The sequence below is a fragment of the Macaca thibetana genome, chromosome 19 (assembly GCF_024542745.1).
Source record: "Macaca thibetana thibetana isolate TM-01 chromosome 19, ASM2454274v1, whole genome shotgun sequence".
NCBI lineage: Eukaryota > Metazoa > Chordata > Mammalia > Primates > Cercopithecidae > Macaca > Macaca thibetana.
Window position 1 is genome coordinate 35,083,756 of NC_065596.1, and position 13,862 is coordinate 35,097,617.

The window sequence follows — 13,862 nt, forward strand, 5'->3', positions numbered from 1 at the left end:
TCCCAGGTTCAAGTGATTCTCCTGCCTCAGCCTCCCAAGTAGCTGGGACTACAGGTGCACATCACCACACCCAGCTAATTTTTGTATTTTTTTTTTTTTTAGTAGAGACAGGGTTTCACAATATTGGCCAGGCTGGTCTCGAACTCCTGACCTTGTGATCCACCTTGGCCTCCCAAAGTGCTGGGATTACAGGCACGAGCCACTGTGCCTGGCCTACAAATGTGTCACTATCTCAGGGTGTATGTGTGTCTGGGGAGGGACAGTGGTTTTCTGTGCTGAGTTTGCTCTGTAGGCAAGAGCTGTGTTTTCTGGGGCTGGAGAGTTTAGCTCAGTCCTGGTCATCAGTAATACGAACGTCAAACAGGGAGGTTTGTGTCTTATTTGGAGGAAGATGCACACCTGTGGAAGGATTTTGATCAGGGCTGGAGACAGGTAAGTTTGGGGCTGTGAGAATAATAGACGTCAGTCTGGAGTGGCGGGCTGGGAGGAGGATGATGTGACACAGACAAGACGTCTTTGGTCTTTAGTTGAGCTTTGACTGTGGGGATGGGCCAGGGGATGTGGGTGAGGAGGGAATGGGGGAAAGAGCTGTTTGGATTTGTTCACTGTGTGTGGAGCAGAAGAGCATGAGGAACTGAGGGCTGCTCCGGTCTCTGCCTCAGTTCACTGGAGGAGCCAATGGGGCCATCACGGGATGGATGACCCCAGGAGAAGAAGCAGGCAGGGGAGATGTTTATAAGATGGACAACTGGCCTCAGAGAAAGCAGAGCCTCCCTCTGGGCCTGAGTGTGTGGTTTCATTCCTCCCAAACACTTCCTCCGTCTGACTTCCTTAGTTCTAGAATTAGCAGCACTTTCTCTCTGTTCTTCTCCTTTAACACCTCTGATTCATTTCTACCTCCTCACTACTTCTCCTCCCACTGCCTGGAACTCTGCATCTGATGCTGTGGATTCTGCCTCCACGCTTTTAGCGAGAGCAAACACTGGAGGAACTTCACAGGTTTCAGCGTAAGACACGGAAGCCATATTACGGACAGTCGAGCTTCAGCAGGTAACATCCCTCACCATTCTCCTCATTGTAGAAAGATGATGATGATCTCTCCTTTCAAGCCTTTTTTTTTTTTTTTTTTTTTTTTTTTTTTTGGAGACAGAGTCTCACTCTGTGGCCAGGCTGGAGTGCAGTGGTGCGATCTCGACTCACTGTGTTCTCCACCTCCCGGGTTCAAGAGATTCTCTTGCCTCAGCCTCCCAAGTAGCTGGGACTACAGGCACGCACCACCACACCTGGCTAATTTTTTTTTTTTTTTTTTGTATTTTTAATAGAGATGAGGTTTCACCATCTTGACCAGGATGGTCTCAATCTCTTGACCTCGTGATCCACCCGCCTCGGTCTCCCAAAGTGCTGGGATTACAGGCGTGAGCCACTGCCCCCGGCCTCCTTTCAAGCTTTTTATCAGGGTTTCAATCTGGTGGAGTTGCAATGACCAGATTAAGCCATGAGCCTTGGGGTAGAATTGGAAACCCCTCCCCAGATCCTCTGTCCTTGCTGGAGAGGTCCATGAGAAGCAGTGTTCCACTCTGAGAGGAATGGCAGGGGACTGCAAAGGCTTATAGAACGCAGGAATCCCGGTGCTCATCCCAGATGCCATTCTCTGAAGCCACATCACTATTTGTACATTTCATCACTGGGCCAAGGCTTGGGCACTGTGGGACTTCGGTGGGACTCCTAACCTGGTGGGAATCGTACCTCACACAAACACACCCTGGACTGCAGTGCAACTTCTTCTGGAGTGAGGAATTTACAGGGAATCATTTCTCTTTTTCCTGTCTTTCTCATTTGAGCTACATTCCCATAACATACAATGGACCATTACACATTGTAAAGTACACATTTGCTGGTGTTGAGGACATACACAATGCTGGGTAAACACCACACGTATCTTATTTCAAGATATTTTCTTCACTAAGAAAAGGAGCCCAGTATCCATGAAGCAGTCAGTCTCTATTTCTGGCCCCCCTGCTCAGTTCCCGGCAGCTACTAGCATGCTTCCTGTTTGTATGAGTTTACCTCTTGCGGGTGTTACACATAAACAGAATCACACAATATGTGCCATTTTGTGTCTGACGCTTTCAGTGAACACATTTCAAAGGGCGGCCATGTTGTGGCATGTGTCAGTTCTTCATCTTTTGGTCACTGACTTCTATCCGCTGTATGCAAAATCACAATCCCTTACTCTGTTTCAGCCCTTGAGCCAGTTCTGAGACTCTTCAAATCCCATTTCTCCAAAGACAGGCCAGGATCCATGTGGGCTTAGCGTTTTTATCAAATGTGAAAAACTTTTGGCCATTACATCTTCACATGTTTTTTTCCTATTATTATTCCTTCTCTGGGGACTCCAACGTTGCATAAGCCCCATGGCTTGAAGTTTTTTCATAGGTCACCATTGATTTTCCATTTTTCAAATAGTTTATTTTTCTCTCCCTGTTTTATTTTGAATGTCTCTACTGCTATATATCTTCAAGTTCACTTTTTTTTTTTTCTTTTTTGAGACAAAGTCTCACTCTGTTGCCCAGGCCAGAGTGCATTGGAGGGATCTCAGCTCACCTGCAACCTCTGCCTCCCTGGTTTAAGTGATTCTCCTGCCTCAGCCTCCCACGTAGCTGGGATTACAGGTGCCTGCCACCGCGCCCGGCTCATTTTTGTAATTTTTAGTAGAGAGTGGGTTTCACCGTGTTGGCCAGGCTGGTCTCAAACTCCTGACCTCATGATCAGCCTGCCTCGGCCTCCCAAAGTGCTGAGATTACAGGCGTGAGCTACCGCCCCTGGCTAGTTCACTATTCTTTTATCTTCAGAGTCTATCCCGCCAGTAATCTCATCCAGATTTTATATATATATAACATATATATATATAGAGTCTACAATAGTTTTCATCTTTGAAAGTTCCACTTACAACTCTTTATATTTTCCATTTATTTACACACCTTTTTGAAAATATAGCAAGTGGCTATAACTGTTTTAAGATGCTCTGTCTATGTTCCCAGTCAGTTTCCACGGACTGACTTTTCTCCTCATTGCGTTTTCTGTTTCTTTTCTTTATTGTACGCCTGGTAAGATTTGATTGGATGACAGATATTGTGTGTGTGTTTTTTTTCTTTTTTAGTGTTTGGGGTACCGAATATTTTAGTATTTTTATAAATACTATTGAACTTTGTTCTGGAACTCAGATAAGGTACCTGGAAATAGTTTGATCCTCTTTCGGATTGTGTTCAACAGACCAAACAAGAGCTGTGTTTAAGCTAGAAGGAATTATTCCTTAATGCTGGGGCAGCACCCTTTTGTATACCCTGTATAACATGCCCATGTTTCATGGAAACCCTCCAGTGAGGTTTTAATATGCCTAGTGGGAACAGACCCTATTCCCAGCCTTGTGTAAACCCTAGACACTCTTCTATCTAATCCTATTGAGTGATTCTTTCCCCAGTCTAAGATAATTTTCTGTCATGCGTGTCTTGATCTGAGCACATGACACTCACTGGGACCCTCTGAAGGTCTCCACATTCTTCCTGTGCAGCTCTCGTCTCTCTAAGACTGTCCTGGGAACTCCAGCTGCCTTGCTCTCCCTGGATTTTCTGTTTCATATCACCAACTCAGGAATTTTATCGCTGTCCCCATTTCTGTGTTACAACCTAGGAGTCCTCTCCAGGTGGTAATCTGAGACAGATTTAGGACTTAGCTCGTTTGGTTTTGTTTCTCACGAATCACTGTCTTTTGTTACTCAAGGTGCCGTGGCCCCAGATATCATTGTATTTAAGATCCAGAAGTGCTTCAGCAGGTGTGAGCCACTGGCCCAGTCCCATCCTTAGGGTTTGGATATTTTGGGTTTGACTCAGCTAGCCAAGGCCCCAAAATGCAGCCAGGAGGCAAGCCTCAGAGAGAACAAAGCACCATTCAGAGTGGTAGAGCCTTAGAGACAAATGTGACCATCCCAAGGGGTTCTGCAAGACAGTTTGGGGCCCATGCTATCTGATTTGTCTTCTGGTCATTTCTAATAATTACTTAAATATTAACATCAAATTTATGCTCTTTCCCCTGGGTAGTAGGAAAAATAACAGAGTCTGACAATACTTGCTGAGGGTAAATGGGGCCATCACTCTGGAAAGAATGTGTTCTCATCTAGCTTATTTCCATCTTGACATGGCCCATGCCCCGAAATTCCACTCTGGGGTATGTACTCTTGCCTAACTCAATCCAGGACACTAACACAACCCAGTGTTACAGGTAATTATAAGTAATGGGATGTCAAAGATGCCACTGGTTCTTGCCTGCAAGAGTTAACTATTTATCTAATAATTAAATATGTTTTTTAACACATGCAATGACGTTCAGGACAGCATTGCTCTTGGAAGCAAAATGTCTAATAAAAATATACATCATATAAGGTAAAAAGGACTAACACACTGAGGAAAATGTAGTCAGTATACTCCAATTACATCTGTCAGTAAATAAACAAGAGCTGTGTAAAATACTGTGGGCATAGCAATATAATTTCAAAAACAAAAAGACAAAAGCAAATGTTCCCTTACCTCTTCATTTAAAACTTTATATATATGTATTTATAATTTATATATTTGTCGATATATGTTAATATTGACAAATAAAGCAAAGAATAGATGAACCTGAGTTACAGAATTTTTGTTATTAAGGTGGGAAGTTCAGGGACAGGTGAGAGACAAGTCATACCTTGTGAATTTCCTGGTGTCATTTTCCGTGGTGATTTTTTTTTTTTCCTGGGGGTCAGAGTCTCGCTCTGTTGCCCAGGCTGGAGTGCAATGGCGTGATCTCGGCTCACTGCAACCTCTGCTTCCCGAGTTCAAGTAATATTCCTGCCTCAGCCTCCTGAGTAGCTAGGATTACAAGCGCCCGCCACCACACCCGAGTAATTTTTGTATTTTTAGTAGAAATGGGATTTCACCATGTTGACCAGACTGGTCTCTTGGCCAGGCTGGCCTCCAACTCCTGACCTCGTGATCCGCCTGCCTCGGCCTCCCAAAGTGCTGGGATTACAGGCGTGAGCCAACGCACCTGGCCCTCCATGGTGATTTCACAGGGTCTTTTCTTGATAAAATCTCGTTAATTTTTTTAATAATATACATTGGCTTGCGGAAAGAATGTTGAGCATTACATACACATAGATATTATTTGTATTTTATATATGTATGTGTATATGAACATACTCTTGGACTTGTCAGAAGACAAAGACAGACCTCTGAGCCTTATGAGTCAAAGAAGGATTTCAAGGTTGGGTGCGGTGGCTCATACCTGTAACCCCAGCACTTCGGGAGGCTGAGGAGGGCGAATCACGAGGTCAGGAGTTTGAGACCACCCTGGCCGACATGGTGAAACCCCGTCTCTACTAAAGATACAAAAAATTACCTGGGTGTGGTAGTGCACGCCTGTAATCCCAGCTACGCAGGAGGCTGGGGCAGGAGAATTGCTTGAACCCGGGAGGCGGAGGTTGCTGAGATCATGCCATTGCACTCCAGCCTGGGCGACAGGGTGAGACTCCATCTAAAAAAAAAAAAAAAAAGGAGTTTAGATAAAACTCCAAACCCAGAGGATGCTGAATTTTGTTAATAATGCAGAATCAATGTTTTTGTTGTAGTAAACTTCTTGAAGCTCGACAGGAACATTTCGGAAACTGAAAACAGTTCCCAATTTGCAATTAATTTTCAGTTTTGAAAAATAACAGCATAAACATTTCCTTTTTTGTCCTACAGCCATTTTACAACATTATCCATGCACGCTTGTTAATTTGACGGGAATATTGCATAATATAAATGGAATCACACGTAGTTCTCAAAAAAAAGGCAGTAAGACATTAGAATAGGTAGGAACATAGAAATTTGGATATTCAGGACTGGTCAGTGATGGGGTTCAGGTCTGGCCTTTGCTGGGGGTTGTGTTGAACCAAAAATATTGTTTGAACGTTTTTCACGGCACCCACTCTATTTAGGGCAAGAGCGGGTCATCTTCCTGTGTGGCGGAAAACCTTCAAACTCTGCAAACCATGAAACCGGGGCCATGGTAACCATATCCTGTTTGTTTTCCAATTTAGCTCGACCCCTGTGTCCTGCCCAACAGACGTGGCGCCATGGCCCCCAAACTCATCACCCTCCTGTGTCTAGGTAAGTCCTGGAAGAGAAAGGAGGGCAGGGTCAGGAAGAAATCGTGCTCTCTGGAAGACCTCTCCTCTCCACTACCCAGGCTGCAGGTGAGAGCCTGCGGGGAGCCAGGTTCACCTACCGAGTCCAGGCCGAGCTGACATGGCCAATGTCCAACACGAGGCCCGGTTACAGTGAGCGCAGAATTCACTGGGGGACAGGTCGTCTCTGATGTGGTTTTCCTTCCAGGAATCTGCCTGCCTGCCAGGATCTGCACACACGCGGGTGAGTCCTACCCCAGTCCGAGGATACTGTGTTGCCCAAACACGAAGGGTTCTCCCAGGCAGGGAGGGCAGACGTGGAATCGGGCAGAGGCAGATGATGTGGGGAGGGCTTTGCAGAGAGCCCTGGGAACACAGGAAGGGGGGACTCTGGAAACCCCAGGCTCCATTTTGTTCTAGAGACCCTTTGTAGACACCCCCTTGGGCTCAGCCAGTCTCCCGAAGGAGCCTGCGACGTTTAGAATCTGGGGTGCCTGGGGATGGGTTGGAGCATCGTTTGTCGGGAGGTGAGGACCCAGTGCTGGGCTCCACGGAACTGTCTGAGCATAGGAAGGAACTCAGATTCTCCATCCACCCATGAGCTAAAAGGCTCTCCTGCTGCTGGAGCCTGAGAAGGAACTGGTCAGCAGCCAGAGCACTCGTGGACGCAGTGGCAGGTACCTGTGTAGAGAATTGTTTAAATGAGTTCATGCGTGATTTTTTTTTTGTATTGCCAGAATCGGATAGATTTCCTCCTTCTCTCCTATTGCATAGATTGCTGTTGTTGTAGAAAAAAATTAGGAAAAACTTGGCTCAATATTTTATCATCGTGCCAACTAGAATTCCTGTTCTGGAATTGTATGTCCTTCCATGTCCACGCTGGGGTGGGCTGTGTCCCTGGCTCACTACCAGGTATCCCAGGGCATCAGGTGACCCCACCCATTACAGGGCAAACCAGAACAATGAAAAGAAAGCAATGCCCCCAAGGGCAGTGGGAGACGGGGGGCTCCACATTTCCCCCTAGGCTGTGCCTCCTTCTCTTCCAGGTGGTTATGACAAGTTCTCCCTGTCAGCCTGGCCGAGCCCCGTGGTTCCCCTAGGAGGACGTGTGACTCTCTCCTGTCATTCCCATCTTCAGTTTGTCATATTTACAATATTCAAAAGATCTGGGACCCGGGACCATGTGTTGCACACCGGCCTTTCCAACAACATCACCATCGGCCCTGTGACCCCAGGACACGCAGGGACCTACAGATGTTCTGGATCTTACAACCACACCACAATACGGTCAGCTCACAGCAAATCCCTGAAGATTGTGGTCACAGGTAGGAAAAGTCCAGCCCGCCCCATGTCCACCAGATGGCCCTTCCCAGAGTCCACACTGAGTGAAGCCAGAGTCATTGTAGGATTGCTAGTCATGCACTAACTGTGGACACAGAAGCCGTCCTGAGAATTTAAAGAGAGGGCATTTCCTGTGAGGAATCAGGTACCCAGGTGGAGGAGGAGGAGGGAGGAAGCCGAGGCCAAGCAGCGGGAGAATCTGCCTGGGGAGTAGCAGACGCAGGGTGCTGGTATCAACTCCAGCAGGATGGGTCCAGGGAGGAGCCATGTTGCCTGACCCCAGAACCAGTGTTTCCCTCAGGGAAGTCATTACCTTGCCTTGAAGGAGCCAGAGGCTTGGGGAAGTGACACTTCCCTTGGGAGATGAGTCCAGTGACTCAGTGGGACGTGGATTGGGAAACGCACCCATTCCTCTCGTCCTCCTTCCCGGTCTCCTGACACCCATCCCTTCTCTCTCATGGATGTTACAGGGAGATAGAGAATCATCCTGTACAGTCAGGAAGGGAAAGTGTGGAGTGAGTCTCACATTCAAGGAGCTCAGAAGGAACAGAGAAGAGGTTGAGTCTTTCCACCAAGAGAGGGGGGAAGCAAGTCGGTGTGAGGTAGGGAGATCCAGGCTACGAAAGCTCCTGGAGGATCTGAGTGGAGACTAGGACTGTGAGGAGCTGCTCAGCAAAGGAGTTTACCGTGTTCTTCTGCCTAAATAGGGAAAAGGAGTTACTTCCACCCTTCCCAACAAGTAGTCACGTCTAACCTCTTGGGTTTTGGGGCAAAATCAGTTGTTTCCTTCAGTGTGAGCCTGTGAGGTTTCTTCCGATCCTCCAGAGATTCTTGTATTTTTCAACACACAGAATTGAAAAATAGTGAGGCTCATAACCTCACAGTCCTATGCCAGGGAACCTAAGTCCAGCACTGTGTTTTCTGAAGGTTCTCAAAGCACAGAGTAATTCCCATTTTCCAGGAGAGCCTCAGGTGAGACCTCACCCTGAGGTCTCAGGCGAGGGGTGAGAAAGGAGACTCATGTGAACTCCTCTGTCTCTGCTCTCAGGCTTGTTCACAAAACCCTCCATCTCAGCGCACCCAAGCTCCCTGGTGCACACAGGAGCCAGGGTGAGGCTGCGCTGTCACTCAGAACTGGCATTTGATGAATTTATCTTATACAAAGAGGGGAACACACAGCATTCCCAGCAGTATGGTAAGATGATCCAGGCTGGCCACCACTTCTCCAAGGCTGTCTTTTCCATGGGTCCTATAACGCCTGCCCACGCAGGAGCCTACAGATGCTGTGGTTCTTTCAATCGCTCCCGCTACATGTGGTTGGCTCCCAGTGACCCCCTGGATATTGTGATCACAGGTGAGTGTGGCTGGACCGTCCGTGGTCTTTTGGTGTCCTGGAAACTCCCCGAGGTGATGTGGTTGTTGATCAAACCGCCAGTAAAGGAAGAAAATGCCGGAACACAGAAACACCAAGTAACTTATTATAGCCAGGGGAGGGGATGAAGGAAAGAGGGAGAAACAGAGAACTTGTGATAGTTAAAAAGAAAACAAGTTACAACCACACCTCAATGTGGCAGAGACACTTGGTCACTGGCAGAGACAGTGACAGAGAATGTGAAACAGATACTGAGAGAGATTCGCAAACCTCGACAAGGGGCTGCTTTCCCTCAGCTCAGGCACTGAGTTGCCTTTTGGAGTTGGTTCCCCATGTGGAACCTGCAGCCCCGTTCCTCTGCCATGAGACGCAGGGACACACCACAAACTCCCACCTTCACCGCCCACCACAAACTCTCACCTTCACCACCCATCAGCGAATCTCCCTGAGGATCTGAGTGGAGATTGGGACTTTGAGGTCTTTCTCCATAAAGGAGTTTAGCATGTCCTTCTGCCCAAAGAGGAAGCAGAGGCCACTTCCAACCTCTCTTACAAGTAGTCATGTCTAGCACCTCGGGGTGTGGGACCACAGCTACTGGTTCTGCAGTGTTCGTCGGTGAGGGTATTTCAGATTCTATGGAGATTCTTTCACTTTTCAACACACAGCGTTGGGACTCTAACCTCATAGCTCCAGGTCGGGGAATCTACGTCAGCACCATGTTTCCTGAGGGTTTCCAAGCAGAGAGTTATTTTCATGTTCCAGGAGGACCCCACATCTCATATGCTGTCTGGGCACAGTAGGCCTTAAAGATACAGTCAAAAGCCAGGGAGAAGCAATGGAAAGAGGAGGGTTTAAAAAGGCACGCACACTCATCGAATCAGGATCATAGAGAGAATACAGACTGAGACAGCACTAGCAGACATAGGGAGTTTGCTCCTAACATAGGAAAATAGTTTTTTTTTCCAACACTAAGAGTAGTGTGGAGAAGGCTTTAGTTGTAAACGCCTTATGAGGACTCAGGGGGTTGTTGGTGGCCCAAGTGGACATCCAGGGACGTTAGGATGAGTTTGGCCTTCACTGCTTTGGTGACATCTTTGTCCACTATTCCTAGGCTCACACCCCCAGGATTACACAGCAGGGAATCTCATCAGGATGGGCATGGCCGTCTTTGTCCTGGTGGCCCTTGGATTCCTGCTACTGGATTCTGGCATGGTCAGAAAAAAAAAAAAAAAACCCAAAATGTAGGAGGAAGAGGAACATGAGAGAAAACCATGCACCATTTAGAACAATAGAGACTTGGCATCAAATCTCCTGATCCCAGAAGGCTTGGAAGGAAATTGCCATCGTATATGGGGTGAACTGTCTACTGAGAATATGGTGCAAAATAAGTAACCAAAGTCTCTTTTTCTTACAGGAAAATACAAAAAGCCCTCTCTCATTACCCGAGAGAACGCCATAGAGGGTCCGGGAGATACAGTGACGTTGTTCTGTAGCTCTAAGATCCCATTTGACAAGTATCATCTATCCAAGAAGCAGGAGGCCCATGGTCACTGGCTCAGTGGAGGGCAGAGCCACAATGGAATATTCCAGGTCGACCTTCCTCTGTGCCTTGTGTCCCCAACCTCTGTTGGGAGCTACAGATGCTACGGTGCTTTCAATGAGTCTCCCTATGAGTGGTCAGCCCCCAGTGACACACTGCAAGTTCCTGTCACAGGTGAGGACCCCATGCCTGCTGCATGCTCTGGTACCAGCTGCACCCTGGAGCTCTATCTGAGGGGCGTCCTGCTGGAGATCAGGAGATTTGAGGGGTTCTGGACAAAATGAAGCAGTGAGAAATACAATGAGAAAAAGAGAGGCTGAGAATGACCAGTGCAATCAGGGTACAGGATTGGAGACAGGGCACCTCCACCCTCTTCTCCACATCCTATGTAGAGGCTCACTTTGGGGTCCTATGTGTTCAGGTGAATGAAGAATTGCATCAGGACAAACACAAGAGGAGGTGAGGTCAGATAAGGTTTGGGGACATCAGAGGTTGCACCAGCCCTTTGCCCTTATTCATTTTCCAGGAGGAGCCCCAGAGAGATTTCCCCTTTGGTGAATGTAGATATTTACGACCCTGTTGTAGATAAGGTCTCTTGACATCAACGGGCATCTCTGAGCCCTCTGTCGCCTTTCACGTCTAGGGGAGAAAGTCTGTTCTCGAAGGATTCAGGACCCGCACTAGTCATTCGGTGAACCACAGAGTAGGCCGTGGGCAAGAGACAGACACTCCACATAGAATGGTTCTGCTTCCGTGTGGCGAGGAACGACTCTTGTACAGCCATTCTCTGTCTTTTTTCGTAGGAATCCCTGAGAGTACTTGCCCAACACCCATGGAATCAATCCCTGAAACTGGTGAGCAAAGAATTCTTCACCTAGTTTGTGAATTCCTGGGGAGACAGAAGTCTCCTTCTCCACCTGAAATCCTTTTTTTATTTTTATTTTTTTTTTTTGAGACGGAGTCTTGCTCTGTCGCCCAGGCTGGAGTGCAGTGGTGCGATCTGGGCTCACTGCAACCTCTACCTCCCAGGTTCATGCCATTCTCCTGCCTCAGCCTCCCGAGTAGCTGGGACTACAGGCGCCCGCCACCAAGCCCGGCTAATTTTTTGTATTTTTCAGTAGAGACGGGGTTTCACCGTGTTAGCCAGGCTGGTCTCGATCTCCTGACCTCGTGATCTGCCCGCCTCGGCCTCCCAAAGTGCTGGGATTACAGGCGTGAGCCACCGCGCCCGGCCTCCACCTGAAATCTTTATGGAACTGGCTGTTTCCTGAGCAGCTGGAGGGGAACCTGGAATGAAGGGAGGGGGTTCAAGTCCCCAGCACTGCGGTCATTGGTGCTGGTTGGGTGGTCGGTGAGAAAGGAAATTCTTGAAGGGAGCCGGCCGAGCTGAGGAAGGAGAGAAGAGCAAAGCCCACCTCTCGCCCCTGTCCAGGGTGCTGATCCTACTGGTTTACAAAGAGGCAACCTAGGAACGAAAGGAATCAACCCCACTATAGGAGGAGGAGAGAGCGTCTGGGGCTCAAGATGGTTGAGGCATTCCCTGAGAATCATGAACTTTAGTTGAGGTGATCCAGACACTCTTTAGCTTGAGCACATGGACACAATTCTATCCACATTTGGGGATTCGTTCTCTTATATGTCAAAGGCAGCCTTGTATCCAGAAAACCGAAGGGATCCATCAGTGCTGAACTTCCGTGCCAGTGTCTCTCTGGGAAAGGAGGTGCAGAAATGCACCCGTCTGGGAACGTCAGTCCACTAGGGATATATCCAGTCTCTGCAAGTAACGGTGGCCATTGTGTGGAGGAGACCAAGAAAGTTTTGTCCCAATTTTCAGGAACACCATGTTCTGAGCCTGGTCCTGTCATTTTCCAAAACATCTTTTAAATGAACTCGTATACAATATTCTCTATTTTATTCCCCAAAGGGCTGGTGTTCTGGTATGACTTTTGTAAAATTGATAGAGTGTAGTATACATATATGTGTGTATATATATAAAACATATATATGTATATATATTACATAATATATGTATTTGCATTTTCTCCATATATCCAAGTATTTGCTTTTATCATTTATCCTTTTCAGTTGCTTCTTGTCAGCCTCCCTATCTTGAATGCAAACTGAGTAATTGCTTATACTAATTGTAGTATTCTTGGATCCTAGAGACAAAAATGCTTAATGTGTTATAGATACTATTCCATTTATTTGATTAAAACAGGTCGATCAGGTTAATAGAATAACGAAATGGGATGGAAATACCTAATTATGAGCCAGAGATGAGGAAGTAATGTCTGGGGCAAAGCAAAGGGAGGGTAACTGGCAACTCCAGTCTGTTCTCTTGTATTTTCCTGCTATTCAGAAAACCTGTAGCTCCAAATTCTCTCCTCTGCATCTAAATTTTACGAATGGTGCAATATTGGGCATGCTTCTCTCAAGTAATTAGCTGATTTTAGAGACATATTGCATATCAGAGAATAGCATGATCACCCCTATGTTTCCTCACATTCCCCCTCTTTCTGTGGTTCTCAGGGGCAGCTCATGTCCTGAGATCATTACAGAACCCGTCAGAATGCAAGGCTGCTCAATGCAGAGATGTTCTCAGCTATGGATGAGGCTGGGAGGCTATGACCACTCAGGGGGATGTGGGTGACCGGAGTGGACATCCAGGGACTTTAGGATGAGTTTGGCCTTCACACCTTTGGTGACATCTTTGTCCACTCTTCCTAGGCTCACACCCCCAGGATTACACAGCAGGGAATCTTATCAGGCTGGGCGTGGCCATCTTGGTCCTGGTGGTCGTTGGAGTCCTGCTACTGGAGTCTTGCACAGTCAGAAAAAAAAACCCAAACGCAAGAAGAAGAGGAACACAAGAGAAAACCATTCACCATTTAGAACAATAGAGGCTTGGAATCCAATCTCCTAATCTCAGAGGCTTTGGAAGGAAATTGTCAGACATTATCATCATATGCTGGGTGAACTGTCTGCTGAGAATATGGACTGAAAGAAATGGCCTCAGGTTTCAGATCTCTAGTTCAAAACTCTTCCTCAATTCAATTCTGATGTCTTCCCTTCCCACTGTCACTGACTTTCCTTGACTTCCCTCTCCGATTTGCTTACCCTATAAAATGAAGGTACATCACTCACGGCAGGCGTGGACCCACACAGATATAAACTCCATTCCCTGGTCTTCTTGTAATGCACTTTTATTATTATTATTATTATTTTTAGATGGAGTCTCGCTCTGTCCCCCAGGCAGGACTGCAGTGGCGTGATCTCGGCTCGCTGCAACCTCTGCCTCCCAGGTTCAAGCGATTCTCCTGCCTCAGCCTCCAAAGTAGCTAGGATTACAGGTTTGTGCCACCATGCCTGGCTAATTTTTTTGTATTTTTAGTAGAGACGGGGTTTCA

At 47.2% G+C, this 13,862-nt stretch overlaps 1 protein-coding gene across 1 annotated transcript; it reads left to right on the plus strand.

The window, feature by feature from the left end:
- Positions 1–6,151: 6,151 nt before the first annotated feature.
- Positions 6,152–13,002, plus strand: LOC126941689 (putative killer cell immunoglobulin-like receptor-like protein KIR3DX1). The gene is given in 7 exon segments (XM_050768355.1): positions 6,152–6,185; positions 6,411–6,446; positions 7,249–7,527; positions 8,592–8,897; positions 10,330–10,586; positions 10,588–10,629; positions 12,985–13,002. Coding segments are annotated over 7 exon segments (972 nt in total).
- The last annotated feature ends 860 nt before the right edge of the window (positions 13,003–13,862 follow it).